The sequence below is a fragment of the Chiloscyllium punctatum genome, chromosome 36 (genome assembly GCF_047496795.1).
Source record: "Chiloscyllium punctatum isolate Juve2018m chromosome 36, sChiPun1.3, whole genome shotgun sequence".
Taxonomy (NCBI): Eukaryota; Metazoa; Chordata; class Chondrichthyes; order Orectolobiformes; family Hemiscylliidae; genus Chiloscyllium; species Chiloscyllium punctatum.
Window position 1 is genome coordinate 51604611 of NC_092774.1, and position 24045 is coordinate 51628655.

The 24045-nt window shown below is 39.4% G+C and overlaps 1 protein-coding gene across 1 annotated transcript; it reads right to left on the reverse strand.

The window, feature by feature from the left end:
• Positions 1–3373: 3373 nt before the first annotated feature.
• LOC140460094 (probable G-protein coupled receptor 139) lies at positions 3374–5981 on the reverse strand. Its single transcript, XM_072554495.1, has 2 exons — positions 5915–5981; positions 3374–4257 (listed from the first exon to the last, which is right to left on the reverse strand). Exons 1-2 carry the CDS (start codon positions 5979–5981, stop codon positions 3374–3376), a joined length of 951 nt encoding a protein of 316 aa, XP_072410596.1.
• Positions 5982–24045: the final 18064 nt, after the last annotated feature.

The window sequence follows — 24045 nt, forward strand, 5'->3', positions numbered from 1 at the left end:
GATGTGTTCGTCTGTACATTGAGGAGACTGGATGTCAACTTGTGTATCGTTTCAGAGAACTTCGCTGGGACACCCGCACCAACCACCCCCATTGCCCTGTGGTTGAACACTGCAACTCTCCCACACACTCCACCAAGGACATGAAAGTCTCTTCCATCGCCTAATCTTAACCATCCAAAAACTGCAGGAAGAACGCCTCTTCTTCTGCCTTTGGAAATTGCAACCATACCAGATTAGAATGAACTTCATAAGTGTCCTTATTTCGTCTTACCTCAGTTTATCTCAGTCCCAGGACTCCAACTCGATAAAACCTGCTGGAACTATCAATCGGCATTCCCATCTATCCATTCCCCCCTCATCTCTGAACTCTATCCATGTCCCTACTTACATCTTCCCATTGCCTTCTTAGCTACCTTCACGCGAACCCCACCCGCTTCCATTTATCTCTCAGACCTCCTCCCACAAGCCTCATTCCGGAAGACATTCTGATGACTGAAACTCGATTCTCCTGCTTCTCGGTTACTGCTTGACATGGTTTGTTTTTCCAGTATCAAACTTCCAACTCTGATCTCCAGCATCTGCAGTCCTCACATTGTCAGGATAATTTGCTTGGTTTCAGACATTCAGTGATTTATGAGCGATCGTGAGTGACGTTTATTGCTGTTTCTCCCCAACACCATGCGCCGCATTGTTTTTATGAAGCAATTTTCTCTTTGGCGATGTTTATCTGGAACGTTATAGGAGAACTGCAGGCATGATTCCTCTCTTCTTCTTGACAAGAACCTCAGTATGTTTATTCATTCATTGTACCCAATGGTTACCAGGCATGTATTTCAATTTAACATGAACATAATTATTCAGAACTGTCGTCGTCACACTTCTGAATGACCCTCCATTTTCAGACGTCCTATTACATTTAAATAGTGTACGTTTATCATCTTTGAATGTTTTGGTAGCATACCAATAAAATCTGCCTTTATTCAATTATCTAAGATGTGTTAACATACTTATTTCTCACCTTCACTGTGACTACTTGGATGCCTAAAGTATAATCTCAATAAGGTGATCATTCCTTTCTTATTTCGAATTTCAACTCATATGTTTTCGCTCAACATCATTTTGCAGAAATGTCGTCTCTAGTTACAACAGTAATGAAAATTTAAGATCCCACTCCTCTCCGCCCTCCCATTCCATCTTTCCAATAGCATTTTGCACCAAGGAACATTGAGCTGCCACACCTGTCCTTTCCTCAAATTTCTGTAATGTGTACGACGTCTAAACCCCATCTTTCCCAGCATTCGCTGCGTTCATCAGCCGAACATGCAAAACATGCAAAAGAGATAGTTTAATTCGTCGTACTGTGATATTTAATTGTCAGTTTTTTCGAAGTAACTTGTTATTTCCATAGTGAAGGCTTTCTTTATTCATGTTCTATTTACACTGCTGCCTAATCTTGCTCTAACATCTACCCCTCCCCACGAACATTTTACATTCTCACTAAATGGAACAAGCAAAGAGTTTACAAATTAGTAACATCTGTGAATTACTGATCCAATGTAGTACCTTAGCGCAAATGTCATCTTGAATAAAATGGCCTTTTTCAAACCTCACGTTTTGTTTTGTATTGCAAGAAGACACATCATCTTTACTTCTCAACATCTGAAAACTTCGAAAGTATTGTTCGCATTCAGAAGATGTACACTGGTGACAAACACAAATGTTACTCCTTTGTCAGCCCTCACCTGTCGGAATAGCAAAACCAAAAATCAAGTCTTTAGATCGGGCAATTGTCGTTGTGAATTCACCTGTTGCTGCCATCCTATTAGTCGCAAACCTCCCCTAATTCTCAAAGGAAGTTATCGTGTAAGCGTCATCAACAATGAATTTTTTTCCAACTTAGTTCTAAGAATCGCAACAATTTCTTTCATGAAGCATCATGTTAATACAGTTGTTTTCATAGGTCGGTTCATAACTTTTTTAAAAAACGGAAAACACAGACATTTCCACGTGCAAGGAATGCACCCGAAATTACTTAACGATGAGAGTAAGAAAACGATGGTTCCAAGTGTGGGAGAAGAAGAAAGAAGATCTCAGTAAAACGTGAGGGAACAATGCAACATAGGGTGCGAGGAAAATATTCGGGAAGAACAACAGACTTAATGCTGGAAAATGAAAGGATTATTCAAGGAAGTCAGTGCAAAAACCTGCTCGCGAGACAAATGAATACCATCTAAGTCGTTTAAACTTGAGACGTTTGGAGAAGCAGTTCGTTCTGGACATGCAATTTATTGAATGACCGATGAATACATACATAGGGAAACGCATTACAATTACTGGAAGAAATGGTGCATGTTATCACGTGTTGAACTCAAAACACCAATATCTAGGAAACGTTTAAGTGAAACTGGACTTCGTGAAATCAGACCTGAACTATTTTTAAAGCCATTACCCTTGCTAATTAAGGAAATATACATCAGTGGTAAAATCAAATTAGAGACGATTTAATCATCAAATAACGAGAATATGTGGCAATTCATTTTAGACATTACTCGGCTGGCACGTGTCAAAGATGATAAAATGTGACTTAATATATAGATATTAATGTAAACCGTTGGTCAGAAATGGCTTGTTTTTCAGGACTGGTTGGAATGTCAATTATTCAGGTCAATTAAGATCAAATTGAGTAATACAGGAGGCACAATGGGGAATATGGGTATGTTCCTTCTTCCTATCTATATGATTGGAGATGCATGCGAATGTCTGTACAAAATGCAATGCAGCATAATTGGAAATATGTGGATAACCTCTGTTAAAAAAAAACTGAAGTCTAAACAGGTTCGGATACCTGTTGTATTTGAAGTACTATATGCATTTCAGTAATGTTTTCAGGCCGATAAATTTGATGAGTTGTGCAATATTGTTGGAACAATGCTTGTTACACAGTGAGGCAAAAAATTCGATCAGGAAGTAATTACAGGGATTGAAATGACCTCGGACCTGCAGGAATTGATGATTAATGCTGTCTAAGTTGAGGGTAACACAGACCATCTTGCAGGGAAAGACACATGGAGAACTTTACAATATAAATGAAACATGTAAGTGACAGAACCGAAGGAGGGAGGAATAGTTTTAATTTCTGGAGAAGATACAGAAAAACTAAATTGCGTAAAGGAAAAAGGAACACACAGATATCATTTTTATTACTGGAACAGATCATGTTGGAGTGGGATGGAGGTTATTGGGTCAGGGGAAAGCACAGTAATAGGGATAGATACACATTTTGTTGGAAGTGACTGGAAAAATAAGATAAGTTACAGGATAAACCAAATGTTTCACATTTTGCCTGTTACCTGTTTTTGCATTAAAAATGATGTTAGCTTGATTGTTTCTGAATAAACGCAGTGACTAATGTCAGAGGATATGACAATGTTAGTTTTAGCTGTTCTCTGAACTGAGATTGTGTTACCACGTAAATGAACGTGTTTGTGCAGCAACTTAAATTACGCAGCATATATGCAAAGTTCTCAAACATATAAGCAGACGGGCCATCTAATAGTTCATCAACATGAAAAAAATATAAAATGTAGACGAACCACAGAAGTATGAAGCTGCTGGATATGGTAAAGAGCAAAATGATAGACTTCCTTCTGCTCTTAGCTCCAGAGTCTCCCTTGCTGTGACATTTGAGTCGTTTACGGATTCGACTGGCCAATAAAATATAACTGACTGTCACACCATTGAGAAGCAGAATTAATCCAAATGGTATCAACGGTGTTAAAATCTTCTCAAATGTACGAAATCCAATCCATCGCGAGTCAGTGAAATAGACTGGTCTATTAGAACAGCGCCAAGGTATGTTGTTGATTATCCTCCGTGGCCTAAACCTAAAGTAGATTGGAATATTTTTCAAACACAGAAGAATCCCTGTTGTTAGGACAATTACTGTTGCAGTTTTCTTGGTACAATATTTAGATTTCAACTTTGGGCAACAAATAGCAATAAATCGATCAAAAGTGAAAGTGACAGAGAACCAAACAGAACAGTCTGTGGCTGCGCGGAGCAGAACATAGCGAACACTACATACAGGAGTGATCTTCAGGAAATTTAATGGAAAATAATAATCATTGATTCTGTTCAGGACAACCTCAGTGATGATGACGAGGAGATCTGCAGTTGTCATGGCCAACAGGTAACGAGTTGTGCAGGTTGATAGCCCACAGCTTTCCTTGGACAGGATTAAAAGTGAAATTGAATTCACTGGAAGAGAGACAAGAACATGGATTTAGTAATGAATTTTTTTTTTGCTGTTTCTGATCAGCCATTAAGAACTTTTCACCAGAAATCTATTCATTTGGCATGATCACAGAATTTAAAGAAATGGAAAATTAACTGTGTGACAATGTAAAATTGATTCATTATTGCTGACAAGAATTCTCCGTTCGTAAGCTTTTACTATTTAATATGTACACACGTATGTGTTGGTACTATGGCAGCGGCAAAATATACTGAGCAATGAATCCAGTGTGACTGACATCTGCACACTTCCAACTTAAAATTTTGGGATCTCATCCAACGTCAGGTTGCTCCTGTGTAGTATGACGACAGGTTTAGTATTTATGCAAGAACCTATGTATATAATTTACTTACACTTATCACTTTTAGTCGTATAAGCTGAGCTTACAGCAGACCACATTTGGTTTTGATTTAACCACTACAAATTGAATCCGAGTCACTAATAAAGATTATAATTTTTAAAAAAATATATATTATGATGGAGTGATTTCAGATTTCAGATCATAAGAAACGGGTTGTGTTCTATTCTTTGGTTACAAAAATGCAGTGGAAATATTCAATATTGAGTCCTTAAAAGGTAGGATTCCTGTAAATAGAGATATGGTGAAGATAATTTCACTGCCAATTTTCTAAAATCAAAGTTTACCACTTTCGAATTGCCAATGATAAATGCATGGAAAAATGGTATGAAGTCCCAGAATATTTAGCTTATGCAATTACTGGTTAATGGAATAATTGAGATCATTAGCTTCCGTAAGGTAAGACATAAAACTGGCGACAATGGCAGGAAATGCAAGTTGCCTCAAATGATATTCAATAGATGGTAGCTTTCATAGATCAGACAGTCAGTTATTACTTCATTCAACGAAAAGTGGTCATGTTTGCCCTTTGATATCTGACTTCAGCAAAATGAGCCACATTAGTTGTACTTCCTCACATTCATCTGTATGTATTGAATGAAATGACATGCTTAAGATTTACTGATTCCAATAAAAAAAGTGATGTTCCCCATTACTACGGTTTATCCGGGAGAGATCAGTGATCACTTCTCTCACTCCTACAAGAATACAGCGGGGCATGCCGGCAATCCGAAATTAAACCTACTCCAGCATCATCTGTGGAGAGAAAATAGAATTAAGTGGACATGAAAGATTAACTGTGCCCACAGATGATGCCAGGCCTGCTGTGATTTCCTAGCAATGTGCATTTTTGTTCTCATAATCACTTTTCCTGGAGTGAATACGGTTCCTCATTAACAATGACAAACATGCCACAATGTGCAACGAGTTTAAGAATGAAGATGTATGAAAGAAAGGAATAGTTAATACAACAGAATTTGAATGCACACTCGATTCATTGCTATTCCGTTAATAGTACACACATTTTCAGTAGAATGTTAAACTATCGAATGACAGAAATACCAAGATACTTGCAGGCGGTAGGAGGCAATTCAGTGCTGAATAAATCCAACTGCTCTTCATTTAAAAATGCCTAACGTCACGACGTTGAATCATTCTGCTTCCTTGAACATACAATTGACTAACTTGTAAGATTAAATGTCTGAGAGAAATACACACCTCATGGACAACAACAAATAGCTTTACACAGATTGGAAACTTACCAGGAACTCCAATGATGGCAAGAATCAGATAGTATACTTTCCTCACCATTTGAATAGGGAGATGCATTCTTTTCGCGTGACGTATTGTACCCCTACCTGTCTGAACAACAGTTTGAATTAGGCTCTGAACTAATACTTTCCGAATGCGTGATCCTTATGTATTCCAACATCTCTCACGGGAATCGGACGTTTTGAAATTATTCATAATGTTTTAACGTACCTTGAACAAACAGTTGTTGATGTCAAGCTAATTTCCAGAGCGAAAGGCATTTTCATTGCTGATGTCATTATATGCCTCCACCCTGTCCACTCGATAAGACCAGGTATATCTCTCCATCAAGAAGTTGACATTGAAGCTTGCTTTACACTTTACTGGATATGATGTATCATGTACAATGTTTCAGGAACGTCTACTCTACCAACTCACTGACTTCCCACAATTGGCTGCACAACATATTGGGCAGTGTTTATATCGGTTTGAGGCTGCCATTGAGTCATTATTAATGGAGTATTGAACTTGAAATGTTCCATATGCTTTTCTCATTTCTTCACAGGTGCTTCCAAGCCTTCTGTGTTCACCAGACATTTCTCCTTTGCCTGAATGAAACAGCGTATCAGCTTTACACTTTCATATTCTCTCAAGTGTAATGTATGAATGCCAATCAAAAGGACGCACTTGCATAATGTTTAAAAATACACAATTAAGTGATTAATAATGGATACTTCACATGTCCCACGTTAATGTGTTCAAAGAGCTAAAGCGTTTGAATACATCTACACGCCAAATCCAATGCATAATAGAGTGCTTTTCTTTGTCCATTGCCGTTAGTTTAACATTATCTAATATGTACCATTGTTGTCGAAGTTTCTGTTGCCCCATAATGAACAAGTGTAATTTTTTTTTGTCAGTCGGATTCCTGTATTGCATTAGCTGTTTGTTTTTGGTGATTAGCAGTTTTTCGTTTTGCTGCTGGAAATATTTCACTTTACGTCACCCTTCTTTTGGCGCATTATATTTACCAAACGGGCAGAAGTAATAATGAGAAAAGTAAGCCGTCCACTTGCTCTGCCGTATCGTAAACTGTCCTGCTGGCATTAACAGTTTCGGATGCTTTCTTCCTTTTCTGTTTGAAAAGCAGAGATTGATTCAAATGTTGAAATGATCAGTTAAGATTTGAGCTGCACATCTTTGGTGGCCCATAACTCCTGTCAATAACATCATTCTCTTGAAAATTTCCTATCAGTTTGTGACACATTTTCCTGAAAAACCAAGGGTATATCACAAATGTCAGGATCAAGTTTGAATTGTAATAGTGAGTGACCCAGGTACTCGGTCCATTCGTACAACGCCCCGATGGATACGTTGCAGGTACAGATTAATATTAGAGGCGATTTGCAGAGTTTGTCTGATCACGTTACCAGAGGATTCAACGACAAACACTGAATCATCGTATTGAGAACATAACATATGAGTTGAATTTACTCATTTCCAGTGAATATCTATCATCACCAAAGAATACCATTTGTATACAAAGACTAATGTTTCAGTTGCAAACTATACACTTTTCCCCACAACCACCTTAATTCAGTTTGCTCTTTTGTAAAACACGTGGGTACACTGAAGATACAGCAGTTCACTTAGGAAGGAAATCAGCAGGGTGAAAATGGTGCACGTGACACATTCTGTTGAGAAGATTCGTTGAATGCAGAGGTTCTTCAAGTATATCAAAGAAAAAGAAATAACTAGAGAAAGAATAGGAAACCTCAAACTAAAGTGAGCATGTATGTGTAGAACTTTAGCAGTTGGCTGAGGTTCTGAATGAATATTTTTCCTCTATGTTTTCAGTGGAGAAAGACATGAAGATTTGCGAATGTGGGAACAATAGTGATAATTTATTGGGGACAGTTCTTACCACAGTAGAAGAGGTCTTGGATGTATTAGAATGTATGAAGCTGGATAAATCTCCACGTCCAGAACAGTGATATCCACGAACGCTGCAAGTGGCAAGAGAATTAATTGCGGGGGCCCTGGCTGACAATTTTGCATAATTGTTATCCACAGATCAAGTCCCAGAAGACTGGAGATTAGCAATTATTTTCCTTCATTCACGAATGTCTGCAAAGAAAAGCCTGGGAGCTTTATACCAGCACACACATAACCTGTAGTCGGAATTTACTTGTGAAGCTTCTGATAGACGAGAGACTAGTGACACATGCATTTGGAAAGCGAGAGCTTGATTAAGAATAGGTAGCCCGGCTTTTTGCATGTGAGATCATGCCACACACATTGGTTGATGTCATTTGATCAATTGAAGAGAAAGTTTGAAGAGCTCAGAGTGGTAGATACAGTCGACATGGATTTCAGTAAGACCGCTGATAGGGTTCCTTATCAGAAGCTGTTTTGGAAGGTTGGATTGCGTAGAATCGAGGCAGAACTGTCAAATTGGATGCACAATTGTCTTCATTTTCGGAATCAGAGTGCAATACAAGAAGGAGGCTTGCCGTACTGCAAATCTATGACGAGTGAAGTGCCTCAGTGGTTGACGCTGAGTCCATTGCTGTTCGCTATTTTTATCAAGGATCGTGAAATTTCAAATGCTGTTTAACATAGATAAGCGTTTGGTCTTGCACGATGCAAAGTTAAAGCAAGGTAGAAATTGACCAAGGTAGGCGAACTGTAAGGGATTAAGGAATGCACTGGAACAGTGGGATCTTGGTTTTCAGGTACATGTTTCTTTGAAGAGGAATCATAGGTGCATAAGGCAGTGAAGACACACTGGCCTTCATCAGTCTGACTACTGTGTATAGAATTGCCAAGTTATCTTCCACTTGTACACGACGTTAATGAGTATTGTGTTGAGACTTTTTGTTTTAATTTTGCTTCTGGAAGGATGTTATTAAACTGGAAGGAGTGCAAAAGAATTTTACGAGACTGTTGTCAAAACTTAATGGTCTGGGTTACAGGGAGCAGTTCGACAAGCGAACTTAATTCCTTACTTCTATTTCTCACTGAACCTGAGACAATCCTGATCATTAACACGAGCTCATACAGACAAAATGTTTCAGTCCAGTTTTCTGCCAGTTGTATCTGACGATCCTACTGTGCCAGAGTCTTTTTTTCTTATTTTTTTCTGATGAATGTATACGGAAATGCAAAAGTTGTGTTAGGTTCACAAACATAACACTAAATGCACAACGCAACAGGTAAGTGATATGCATCTCCAAAATCTCCTTTCAATTCGGGTAGTGAGGCACGGATTTAATAGCCAGTCCATCAGATGTGCAAGACTCCAGAAATTCATGGATGTTTAAAATTACTTTTCTACAGAGTATCAGATGAGTTATCTTCTAAGAACCGTGGGAAAGTGGTATGCAGGTGCTGCGCTAAAAAGAAAGACAAATTGCATTTTGGCAATTAATGCAAAATTATAGTCTGGATAATTCTGTAAAGTCGCTGCAAATTAACAAGAAATTCGTGAGACACTGTCTGGGATTGCATGCAGTTTTGTTTCTCTCCGCAGAGGGATGTAGTTTTCATGGACGCAGCTCAGTGAGGGTTCTGAAGAGAGATTTCATAGATCATGAGTTTGTCTTATAGAGAGGGATCGTGCAGATCAACCTATACTCTCTGGAGTTTGGAAGCATGAGTTCTGTATTGAGTCAGGCATATAAGATTCTGAAGGAAATGAATAAATTAGATGCACAATGGATGTTTACTGATGTTAAGCAACATGGAAGAGAGGTCATAATTTCATAATACAGTTCGGTTGACGTTAAGGATAAAGAATAATGCTTCGCAGTTTCAAACAGATCAGTGTTAAATTGTTTCATTCAAAGGATCGTAAATATGTGGATTTTATTGTCACAGAGTAGAGCGGCTGCTGCAATATTGAGACAGGTAATGGCGAAGATAGATTTTTAAATCAACAATAGAGTGAATGGGTGAAAACACTGTCAAGAAATTGAAATATTCGTTGAATGAAAATTTTATTTTCGATTAAAATGGTGGTGCAAAGTCAATGTGAATTTAGAGTTTGTGGCCAGCATTGTCAAAATATCCATAGGCATGTCTGACCAATATTTCATATTTCTGTTCGTACAGTTTCCGTTGCTCCACAGAACAACAGAAGGAAACCTACTCCGCAAACCTGGTCGTCACACTGCCCACTATAACCCACATCTACTAGATTGTGAGACACAATGTATATCAGATCCAAAGCATTTCAAGTGTGTTCGCTCACTTGTTAGCCTTTCTGAGGAATCATGTACCCCACCACAAACTTGGCACCTCCTCCTCCACACCCTTTGGCAAGATCTGAGATTTTGGCGGATTTTATTTCCATTAGTATCAGTCATTCCAAGCATTGGTTTCACTGAGGTATAGAGGCAGTGAACGGAGTGGAATGTCCCAGAAGCTTTCTTCCTGAGTTTTACAGAGGATCTAGGAGATGTGATGTTCTCAATTCTCCCTATTTTTCGCTATTTCCGATTGGGTGAATTGTCAGCGTTGTGGACCAAGCCAAACTCCCTCAAAATATTTTAAGAAAGCTGCCCAGACCCGAACTTTTTCTTTTTTAAGGCGGATGTGAGTGGATATTCCAGGAGCTACACAGCTGGTCAAAGCACGCGTCTTCCAGCAGAACAGAACTTAAGTAAACAGTACAGTTAAACACGGGGTAAAGAAATTAGAATTTACCTTAACTTAACCATTTGAAAACAAACCGATTCGATGTAGCAACTTAACTAAGGAACTGCTCCAAGTCCCACAATATTACGTTAACACATTCCATTCGCAACAATCGTAAATTGAAATGCAGGTGCTTAAAGGCAGGAAAGATTTCAGACAGAAGACTGCCATGAATATTCATTTAATGCATAAAAGCTGTTTGCACATTATTAGCTTCTGTGCCAACTAAAACTAAACCACTTTAGAAAAAAACTGAACTGGGAGATCGGGCTACTCCCTTAACATTTTAAAGTGAACATTTGCAGATATTTCAGCACCTCTGACTTTGCCACTTCTTTTTAAAAATGAGTGAAGGATAAAATAACTTTTTTAATGTGAGAGCATCATCAGAACAACTGAAGATCCAAACTCCTCTATCGGGTTCCTGATTAGGTCTCATTGGAACTCATTGGAAAGCAATTAATATTCATTACATACTGAGTTTGGCTCAGGTATTGTTTCACACTTAGACTCATAATGTCTCACAGGATGGAGATAGACCCTTCAGAGAAAGTGTTCCTTGAAGACTAAATTGTCCATCCACATGAACGCCATGTTTGGGAAGTTGGGCCTTATCATTCTAAACTATTCCCATCTACGTAGTTGACTCAATGCCTTTTAAATTTTGTTCATGCACCATCCTCTGCTGACGGCTCATTCCATATGCATACCATCCTCGAAAAATTAACGTTGCCCACTCCCCTCGGGTATCCTTCTTGCCTGCCCCTCTAATTCTAAACTAACGCTCGAAAGTCCTTGATTCTCACATACTGGAAAAAAAGACTGAGAGTATTCATACTCGCCGTGCCACTCGTGATCATATGCAATTGTATACGATACACCCCTCAGAAGCCTGCACACAAAAGAGGAAAGTTGTATCTTGTCTATTCTCTCCCTTTAACTCAGAACGTGGAGTCCTAGCAACAGACTTGTAATTTTGATCTGCTCTCTTTCCAGCTTAATAATATTTTCCTACAACAATGGGACGAAAACGCAACACTATATTCCAAATGCGGCCGCACCAATACCCTGTACAACTGAAACATAACTTCCCAATTTCAATACCGGATGTTCTGACTGTTGTTGGCCAGTGTGCCAAAGTCCTTCTTCATTGCCCTGTCTACCTTTGACTCCAGTTTTAGAGAATTGTGTACCTGAAACACCAAGTTGCTTTGTTCCAGTACATCCCTTAAATCCCGACTATTCACTATTGATCTCCTATCTTGGTTTGACGTTCCAAGATGCAACGCCTCACACTTCTGTACATTAAACACGACTTGCTATTTTCCGTCCCATGCCCTGAAGAGATCAACGTTGCAGCAGTTTCTGTTAACCTGCTTCAATGCCCAGTAAATCGCCCATTTCAGTGCTATTTGCAAACTTGCTGATTATGCCTTTTACATTCTTTAACAAATCATTGATGCTGAAAACAAAAGCTGGAGGTACATCTCTGCCCACATGGATCCAATCTGACAAAAGTTTTTCCACTACTATCGCCTTTTTCCTGCCAACAAGGCAATTGTATGCCCATAATTCCATGTGATCTCAGCTGAGTTAACAGCCTACAAATCGGAATCTTATCAAAGGCCTTTTAGAAATCATAGAGCCTATGTATACCACCTGCCCTCATTACCCTCCTTGGTCACTTCATCCAATGTTACAATCTGTGTCAAACATATTAATCCGGGAGCGGACAGAAATGAATTTGCGGCCATTGCTGAGGACTATATGATTACTTTCAGGGGCGGGATATCTGGGGTAATAGTGAAAACAGGAAAGGTTGCGAGCCAGGAATTGGGGTGGGGCTGGAGCTGGGTGTGTGGGTGATGAAGAGCTTATGACCGAAACGTCGATTATCTTTCTCAGTCGAAGTTGCCTGATTGCTGTGCTTTTCCAGAATGACATCATAGAGTCTGACTTCCAGGATCTGCCGTCCTCACTTTCTCCAAGAACCTACCTCAGGCAGCTCCCTTAAACCTTCCTTCAATCATCTTAACATTGTGGCCCCTCGTGATAGCTACTTCCACTGTGATAAAAAAATCTGTGGCTATCCTCTCTATCCATGCCTCTCACAACCTTGTGCACATCTCAATCAAGTCACCTTCCATCCTTCTTCGATCCAATGCGAACAGCTCTCGCCGCCTCAACTTTCCTATCATAAGACATGCTCTCCAATCCAGGCAGCATCGTGGTAATCTCTTCTGCACCGTCTCTAAATCTTCGACATCCTTTTTAGAATGAGTTGACCACAACTGAACACAATACTCCAAGTCTAGTCTAATCATGGCTTGACAGAGCTGCAGGATAACCTGTGGCTCTTCAACTCAATCCCCGTGCTAATGATCGTCAACAAATCACACAGCTTCTTAGCAACCATAGTAACAGTGGTGGAAGTTTTGGGGGATATATGGCCGTGGTTGCCAAGTTCCCTCTACTCCTCTATAGTCTTTCAGACTGTAATCAGTATTCAAGTTCAACATACTCATGGGAATAACGCAATCTGATATTATAACCATCGCTGACCGTGCATTCCATGCACCAAAAACCCTAGGTGTAAACAACCTACATAAGACATCGCACCTAAACATTCCTCCAAATATCTTTAACTTATGACCCACGTAATCGATTGTTCCACTAAGGGAAAAAAGATTTTGGCTATGCACTCTACATTTGCATATCAAGTTGTTGTACTCCTCTATCAAGTTACATCGCAACTTTATTTGCACCAATGAGAAAAGTACGTTCTCCTTCAAACAATTTTTCATAAGACATCCAGGCAGCATCCTGGTCAATCTCTTCCGTATGTATTTTAAAGCCCCCCACATCTCTTCTATAATGAGGTAATCAGAACTCAAAACAATAATCCACGTGTTGTCTCAGCAGAGGCTTTTAGAACAACAGCATAAGCTTGTGACTCTAAAACGCAAGTCAGGACCAATGAAAGCCAACATACCATACGCCTTCTGAACAGCTCTATCAACCTGGGTGTGGCAACTTTGAGGGATCTATCAACATGAACCCCATTATCCCTCTATTTCTGACTTTGGCAAGAATCCTGCCTTTAACCTTGTTTTCTGCATTCAAATTCAGCTTTCAAAAGTGAATCACTTCACATTTCTCAAAGTTAAACTCTATCTTATCAGTGTAGTTCTGGATCCTGTCAATATACCCTTGAAACCTACAAGGGCATCCAAAATATCCATCACTCCACTAACCTTTGTGTCATCGCCAAACTTACTAAATCACCCTTCCACTTGCGCATCCAAATCATTAATAAAAACTAGAAAGAGCAGAGGACCCAGAATTAATCCCTGCAGAGCACCACTCGTCACTCACCTCCAGATATATTCCTTTCACCACCCTCTGTCTTCTTTGGGCCAACAAATTCTGGATTCTGACATATCATGTCCCTTCAAAACATGCACACCATTTGATCTGCATTTCGATATCTTACTGCTGCTCCCAACTATCCACCTCACTATATATTTTTCGACCAGTCTTTGTAACATCTGCGAAATTCTTCATCTGCATCTTACATTTTATGGTCAAATTACTGATGCTCATATCAAAAGCCAGTGCCCCATCACTCAGTATCTGAACGCTTCCCACCAAAAGAAAACAGAATTCCAGCCACTGAAAATTTCCAAAGCCATCAATTTTGTTTGCTGACTTCGGGATTTTTTAAGTGTAACTTAAATCTTGGCATTGGATCTCATGTCTTCTTGCCCAGTCTTCCAAACTGAACATTATCAAAAACATTTGCTGAAGTCTATGTTGCTGTCAGCAGATCCATCAGAGATGTTACACACAGCTTAAATTTATCGGAGGTGAATGGGGTTATAGAGCAGAGTTACAGGGATGTCGTCATGCCTCAGGTTCAAGAGGACGGTTGATAGGTTACCGTCACTGAATGGAAAGGGATACGGCAGGCAGTGCAGGGACCCCTGCGACCGTTCCACTGAATAAATATATCGTTTTGCATATTGTTGAGGGGCATGGTTTATTAGAATAAACAATGGGGCATAGCTCTCTGGCACAAAAGTTGGTCCTGTTGCTCAGACGTGAATGGGAAAGAGGAGCAGAGCATTGGTCTCTGGGGACTCCATATTCAGGGGACAGAGAAAAAGTTGTGTGGGAACTATAGAGACTCATGAATGTTGCGTTGCCTCTCAAGGGGCCTGGATTAATGATCTATTTGATCGTGTTTGCGGGATCCTAGAGGTGGAGGGGAAAGAACTCAAGTCATGGTCCAGACTGGTACCCGCGTCACAGGTAGGAAGAGAGATTGGGATTTCAGGTTGAAATTCAAGGAGCTAGGGTTGAAGGTAAAAGTTAGAAGAAACAGTGTTTTCACCTCTCGTTTGTTGCCGATGCCACGTCTTCCGAGGCAAGGAATAGGGAGAGAGAGGAGTTGAACACGTGGCTACAGGGATGGTGCATGAAGGAGGGTTTTGGATTCCTGATTAATTGGTATTCTTTCTGTGGTAGGAGGGAGCTGCACAAACAGGACCATAGGGTCTCAATATTTTGATGGAGGTGGGGATTTACTAAACATCTTTGGGTAGGCTTAAACTAATTTAGTAGGGTGATGGAAACCGATATTATAGTTCCAGTTTCCAGGAGGTTGTTCATTGTTGAGAGGTAATAAATATGGTCTCAAGGTCTCATGATTTTTTTGGCAAGCAAGACGTTCGTTGAAAAAATGTTTATTTGGATGACTGGAACATCGAGAAAAAGTTGGGTGAACTTGCAGCGTGGGTTGGTACCTGCGATTTCGATATTGTGGCCACTTCAGAAACATGAATAGAGCAGGGACAATAATGGTTGTTGCAGGTGCTGGGATTTAGATGTTTCAGTAAGAACAAAGAACAGAGAACATGTCAAAAGGGCGGGGGAGGGGGGAGGTGTGATATTGTTGCACAACAACAAAATTATCGTGGAACAAGAGACGTTTGAGGACTCGTTTGAGGAGATATATGGGGGGTAGAAACTACCCTGGTAATTATGCAACAACAAGCTCTATTTAGGTTGTGGGTAAAGTGTTGGGAAAGTCATAAGAGTTAGCACTTATGATCCAGAGTGGAAGAAGTTGATAAGTGATAGTCAACACCGTTTTGTGAAGGGGAGGTCGTGCCTGACAAACCATTTTGTGTTCGTTGAGAAGGTGACGAAACAGGTGAATGAATGTAAAGCAGTTGACGTCATATAGGTGAATTTCAGTGAGGCATTTAATAATCTTCCCCGCGGTAGTGCATTCCACAAAAACATGATGTCATGTGATTGAGAGTGTTACAGCGGTTTGGTTCGATGAAAGAATACAGAGAGTGGTGATTGATATGAAATCTTGATCCTGGAGTTCTGTTTCCAGTGGTGTACCGCAAGGATCTGGTTTGAGGACATGGCTGTTTGTCATTTTTGAAAATGACCTGGATGAGGGCTTGGAAGGATGGGTTAGTAACTGTGCGGGTGACAGCAAGATCAGTAATGTTATGGACAGTGCCGAATCATATTGTTGATTACACAGTGACACAGATAAGCTGCAGAGCTGGGCTGAGAGGTAGTAAATAGAGTTTAATCCGGAAAAGTGTGAGGTGATTCACTTTGGAAGGTCAACAGCTTTAAATTGTATTGGCTAATGGTGAGTTTCTTGACTGTGTAGATGAACAGACAGACATTGGTGTCCATGTATATAAATACCTGAAGTTTCCACCCAGGTTGATAGGGCTGTTATGGAGGATACGGTAAGCTGCTAGTTAGTCGTAGAGGAATTTAATTTTCGGAGCCATGTGGTCATGCTGCAGTTTTTCAAATCTCTGATGAGCCAGCACTTGGAGTATTGCATACAATTTTGGTCACCGCATTTTAGGGAAGATATGGAAGCTTTGGCAAATGGCTCAGAGGAGACATATTAGGAAGGTGCCTGGGATGGAAGGAACGACTTCCAAGGAAAGGCTGAGATGCTTGTGGCTGTTCTCGTTGGAGTGAAGAAGGTTGAGAGGTAAATTAACTGAGACATACATGTTAATCAGAGGGTTAGAAAAGGTAGACAATTAATTTTTCCCCTCAGGTAATAATGGTGAGCACGAAGTGACGTAGCTTTAAATTGAATGGAGAAAAATATAGGGCAGATGTCTGAGATCTTTCATACAGACCACCCTCTATGCAAAAGATTCACCCCCCCACCCCCCATGTCTTTGCAGTTCTCTCATCTCAACTTAAAATTTTACCCTCCAGTCTCAAAATACCCCGGTCAAGCAGAAGATCACCTTGCATTAAAAGTTGCGTTAAATGTCATGAGTTTATATACCTATAAGATCGCTGACCACTTCCTTCTCTCCAGTGAAAATAAATACTCAGACTTTCCAGCTATTCCTGAGAAGTCAAATGTTCCAAAACCCTCAGCATTCTTGTATATTAAAAAAAACATGCTCAACTCTCTAAAATTCATTCCAATAAGAGGAACAATTGGGGACTGCAAACTGCAGAAGCTGGGGATCAGAGTCAAAACATGTGGTGCTGGAAAAGCACTGCCGGTCAGATATCATCCGAGGAGCAGGAGACCCTACGTTTCTAGCAGAAGCACTTCATCAGGAAAGCGTAATGAAGAGCTTATGCTCAAAACGTTAACTATCCCTCTCTGCAGATTCTGCCTGTATGGCTGTGGTTTTGTACCACCAGAAGTTTTGACTATTTTCCATAATAGGTCGAAAAGGAATGGACAACAATGCTCCATGGGAGACCTCACGAACATTTTTACAAGATGACATCCCAATTCCTATTCTCGATGGTCTGAACAGTGAAGACCAGCATACTAAATGCCTTCTTAACTATCATATAAATGTGTGACATAAAGTTCAAAAAATTATGTACCTAAACTCAGAGGTCCGATCTATCGATAATACCATGTACGGTCTTGCTTTAATTGAATATTTCCTGCCTTGTTTGACCAAATAAATATTTCGTATTCATTCCTGTTGAACTTGGACCGCCATTATTCCACGCCTTCACCTTTTCAGTAGAAATCACTTTGTCATCTTCGGAAACTGTCTTCACTGCCTAATGGTAAGCACTTTTGCAGTCATCCATAACTTTATTGTTAGTTGCTCTATTCTGCAGCAGGATGAGGGCGTCTCTGGCAAGGCAGCATATATGGCCCATTCCTAATTGTTTGAACAGGTCCCTAGTCCAAAAAAAACAAACATTCCCCAACCCTCTCTGTCTCTTGCTCGCAAACATATTTCATATTCAATTGCCAAGGTAACTCTGAATCCCATGTGATCAAACTTTACTCATTCGACGGGAATGAGAAGCCTTGTCACAGTCTTTACTGAAGTCCAAGTAAACAACATGAATCAGTTTCACATTCCGATCTTTTTGAATGTTTCCTCAGAAATCTCAATCACCTGTTTGAGACACGATTTCCCATGCACAAAATTATGCTGATTCATCAATCCTTGACTCAGGCATTGCATACACATCCTACATTTTAGTATCACCTACAAGAACTTACCCTTCATCAAAGATGGACACAATATATCTGCAATTCCTCGTTTTCTTCTAGTATACATTTATCAACAATGCCACTCTCAAGTCATCGAGCATCTCTCTCCTTGATATGCATGATGCACACGTGTCTGCAAGAGCCCTGTAATTTCCTCCCGAATTTCCCTCAATGTTCTGAGACATGTGAAATCAGGTATTAGAAATGTATCGATATTTTAATTTTCAAAAACATTCTGCAGTTCCAGGTCTGTGGTGTGAACAATTTCAAACCACCAATATTTAGTTCTCTGCATCCTCTCGACTTTGTTCATTTCGCTATCGTAAAACAGAAGAGGATAAAAAGTATTCACTTAAAATGACGCGTCTCGTGGGATTGAACACAAAGGGGACCTCTTCGACCTTTAATCGGTCCAACTCTCTCTTTTTCCCTTTTGCTCAAAATCACTATTGTCACCTTCCCCTACCACAGCAGGAAGTGCACAACCTGCCCCTGCATCGTCCCTTCACCTCCATCTAAGGCCACAAAGAATCCTTACACATCTGACAGAAATTTACCTGTAACTCCACATATATCAATTGCTGTATCCCTTGCATTTGATGTGTTCGTCTGTACATTGCGGAGACTGGATGTCAACTTGTGGATCGTTTCAGAGAACTTCGCTGGGACACCCGCACCAACCAACCCCATTGCCCTGTGGTTGAACACTGCAACTCTCCCACACACTCCACCAAGGACATGAAAGTCTCTTCCATCGCCTCAGCATAACCATCCAAAAACTGAAGGAAGAACGCCTCTTCTTCTGCCTTTGGAAAGTGCAAACATACCAGATTAAAATTGACTTCATAAGAGTCCCCATTTCGTCTTCCAACAGTTAATCTCAGTCCCAAGACTCCAACTCGATAAAACCGGCTGGAACTCTCAATCGCCATTCCCATCTATCCATTCCCCCCTCATCTCTGACCTATATCCATGTCCCTACTTACATCTTCCCATTGCCTTCTTAGCTACCTTCCCGCGAACCCCACCCGCTTCGATTTATCTCTCAGACCTCCTCCCACAAGCCTCATTCCGGAAGACATTCTGATGACTGAAACTCGATTCTCCTGCTTCTCGGTTACTGCTTGACATGGTTTGTTTTTCCAGTATCAAACTTCCGACTCTGATCTCCAGCATCTGCAGTCCTCACATTCTCCGGATAATTTGCTTTGTTTCAGACATTCAGTGATTTATGAGCGATCGCGAGTGATGTTTATTGCTGTTTCTCCCCAACACCATGGGCCGCATTGTTTTTATTAAGCAATTTTCAATTTGGCGATGTTTGTCTGGAACATTATAGGAGAACTGCAGGCATGATTCCTCTCTTCTTCTTGACAAGAACCTCAGTATGTTTATTCATTCATTGTACCCAATGGTTACCAGGCATGTATTTCAATTTAACATGAACATAATTATTCAGAACTGTCGTCGTCGCACTTCTGAATGACGCTACATTTTCAGACGTCCTATTACATTTAAATAGTGTACGTTTATCATCTTTGAATGTTTTGGTAGCATACCAATAAAATCTGCCTTTATTCAATTATCTAAGATGTCTTAACATAGTTATTTCTCAACTTCACTGTGACTACTTGGATGCCTAAAGTATAATCTCAACAAGTTGATTATTCCTTTCTTGTTTCCACTTTCAACTCATGTTTTCGCTCAACATCATTTTTCAGAAATGTCGTCTCTAGTTACAACAGTAATGAAAATTTAAGATCCCACTCCTCTCCGCCCTCCCATTCCATCTTTTCATTAACATTTTGCACCAAGGAAAATTGAGCTGCCACACCTGTCCGTTCCTCAAATTTCTGTAATGTCTACGACATCTAAACCCCATCTTTCCCAGCATTCGCTGCGTTCATCAGCCTAACATGCAAAACATGCAAAAGAGATAGTTTAATTCGTCGTACTGTGATATTTAATTGTCAGTTCTTTCGAAGTAACTTGTTATTTCCATAGTGAAGGCTTTCTTTATTAATGTTCTAGATACACTGCTGCCTCATCTTGCTCTACCATCTACCCCTCCCCACGAACATTTTACATTCTCGCTTAATGGAATTAGCCAAGAGTTTACAAATTATTAAAATCTGTGAATTACTGATCCAATGTAGAACCTTAGCGCAAATGTCATCTTGAATAAAATGGCCTTTTTCAAACCTCACGTTTTTTTTTTGTATAGCAGGAAGACACATCATCTTTACTTCTCAACATCAGAAAGCTTTGAAAGTATTGTTCGCATTCAGAAGACGTACACTGGTGAAAAACACAAATGTTACTCCTTTGTCAGCTCTAACCTGTCGGAATAACAAAAACAAAAATCAAGTCTTTAGATCGGGCAATTGTTGTTGTGAATTCACCTGTTGCTGCCATCCGATTAGTAGCAAACCTCCCCTAACTCTCAAAGGAAGTTGTCGTGTAAGCATCATCTACAATGAATTTTTTTTTCAACTTAGTTCTAAGAATCGCAACAATTTCTTTCATGAAGCATCATGTTAAAACAGTTGTTTTCCTAGATCTGTTCATACCATTTTAAAAAAAAACGAAAAACACAGACATTTACACGTGCAAGGAATGCACCTGAAATTACTTAACGGTGAGAGTAAGAAAACGATGGTTCCAAGCGAGGGAGAAGAAGAAAGAAGATCTCAGTAAAACGTGAGGGAACAATGCAACATAGGGTGTGAGGAAAAAATTCGAGAAGAACAAGAGACTTAATGCTGGATAATGAAAGGATTATTCAAGGAAGTCAGTGCAAAAACTTGCTCGTGAGACAAATGAATACCATCTAAGTAGTTTAAACGAGAGAAGTTTGGAGAACCCGTTCGTTCTGGACATGCAATTTATTGAATGACCGATGAATACATACATAGGGAAACGTATTACAATTACTGGTTAAAATGGTGCATGTTATCACGTGTTGAACTCAAAACACCAATATCCAGGAAACGTTAAAGTTATACTGGACTTCGTGAAATCAGACCTGAAGCATTTTTAAAGCCATTACACTTGCTAATTAAGGAAATATACAGCAGTGGTAAAATCAATTTAGAGACGATTTAATCATCTAATAACGAGAATATGTGGCAATTCATTTTAGACATTACTAGGCTGGCACGTGTCAAAGATTATAAAATGTGACTTAATATAGATATATTAATGTAAACCCTTTGTCACAAATGTCTTGTTTTTCAGGACTGGTAGGAATGTCAAATACTCAGGTCAGTTGCGATCTAATTGAGTAACACAGGAGGCACAATGGGGAATATGGGTATGTATCTTCCTCCTATCTATATGATTGGAGATGCATGCGAATGTCTGTAAAAAATGCAATGCAGCATAATTGGAAATATGTGGATAACCTCTGATAAAAAAAAACCCTGAAGTTTAAATACGTTCGGATACCTGTAGTATTTGAAGCACTATACGCATTTCAGTAATGTCTTTAGGCCGATAATTTTGATGAGTTGTGCAATATTGTTGGGGTAATACTTGTTACAGAGTTAGGCAAAAATTAGATTAGGAAGTAATTACAGGGATTGAAATGACCTCGGACCTGCTGGAAATTGATGATTAATGCTGTTTAAGTTGAGGGTAACACAGACCATCTTACAGGAAGAGACACATGGAGAACTTTACAATATAAATGAAACATGTAAGTGACAGAACCGAAGGAGGGGGAATAGTTTTAATTTCTGGAGAAGATACAGAAAAACTAAATTGCGTAAAGGAAAAAGGAACACGCAGATATCATTTTTATTACGGGAACAGATCATGTTGGAGTGGGATGGAGGTTATTGGGTCAGGGGAAAGCACAGTCATAGGGATAGATACACATTTTGTTGGAAGTGACTGGGAAAATAAGATAAGTTACAGGATAAACCAAATGTTTCACATATTGCCTGTTTCCTATTTTTGGATTAAAATGATGTTAGCTTGATTGTTTCTGAATAAACGCAGTGACTAATGTCAGAGGATATGACAATGTTAGTTTTAGCTGTTCTCTGAACTGAGATTGTGTTACCACGTAAATGAACGTGTTTGTGCAGCAACTTAAATTACGCAGCATATATGCAAAGTTCTCAAATATATAAGCAGACGGGCCATCTAATAGTTCATCAACATCAAAAAAATATAAAATGTAGATGAACCACAGAAGTATGAAGCTGCTGGATATGGTGAAGAGCAAAATGATAGACTTCCTTCTGCTCTTAGCTCCAGAGTCTCCCTTGCTGTGACATTTGAGTCGTTTACGGATTCGACTGGCCACTAAAATATAACTGACTGTCACACCATTGAGAAGCAGAATTAATCCAAATGGTATCAACGGTGTTAAAATCTTCTCAAATGTACGAAATCCAATCCATCGCAAGTCAGTGAAATAGACTGGTCTATTAGAACAGCGCCAAGGTATGTTGTTGATTATCCTCCGTGGCCTAAACCTAAAGTAGATTGGAATATTTTTCAAACACAGAAGAATCCCTGTTGTTAGGAGAATCACTGTTGCAGTTTTCTTGGTACAATATTTAGATTTCAACTTTGGGCAACAAATAGCAATAAATCGATCAAAAGTGAAAGTGACAGTGAACCAGACAGAACAGTCTGTGGCTGCGCAGAGCAGAACATAGCGAACACTACAGACAGGAGTGATCTTCAGGAAATTTAATGGAAAATAATAATCATTGATTCTGTTCAGGACAACCTCAGTGATGATGACCAGGAGATCTGCAGTTGTCATGGCCAACAGGTAACGAGTTGTGCAGGTTGATAGCCCACAGCTTTCCTTGGACAGGATTAAAAGTGAAATTGAATTCACTGGAAGAGAGACAAGAACATGGATTTAGTAATGAAGATTTTTTTTGCTGTTTCTGATCAGCCATTAAGAACTTATCACACAAAATTTTTCATTTGGCATGATCACAGAATTTAAAGAAATGGAGAAATTAACTGTGTGACAATGTAAAATTGATTCATTATTGCTGACAAGAATTCTCCGTTCGTAAGCATTAACTATTTAATATCTACACACGTATGTGTTGGTACTACGGCAGCGGCAAAATACACTGAGCAATGAATCCAGTGTGACTGACATCTGCACACTTCCAACTTAAAATTTTGGGATCTCATCCAACGTCAGGTTGCTCCTGTGTAGTATGACGACAGGTTTAGTATTTATGCAAGAACCTATGGATATAATTTACTTACACTTATCACTTTTAGTCGTATAAGCTGAGCTTACAGCAGACCACATTTGGTTTTGATTTAACCACTACAAATTGAATCCGAGTCACTAATAAAGATAATAATCTTCAAAAAAAAATATATTATGATGGAGTGATTTCAGATTTCAGATCATAAGAAACGGGTTGTGTTCTATTCTTTGGTTACAAAAATGCAGTGGAAATATTCAATATTGAGTCCTTAAAAGGTAGGATTCCTGTAAATAGAGATATGGAGAAGATAATTTCACTGCCAATTTTCTAAAATCAAAGTTTACCACTTTCGAATTGCCAATGATAAATGCATGGAAAAATTGGATGAAGTCCCAGAATATTTAGCTTATGCAATTACTGGTTAATGGAATAATTGAGATCATTAGCTTCCGTAAGGTAAGACATAAAACTGGCGACAATGGCAGGAAATGCAAGTTGCCTCAAATGATATTCAATAGATGGTAGCTTTCATAGATCAGACAGTCAGTTATTACTTCATTGAACGAAAAGTGTTCATGTTTGCCCTTTGATATCTGACTTCAGCAAAATGAGCCACATTAGTTGTACTTCTTCACAGTCATCTGTATGTATTGAATGAAATGACATGCTTAAGATTTACTGATTCCAATAAAAAAGTGATGTTCCCCAT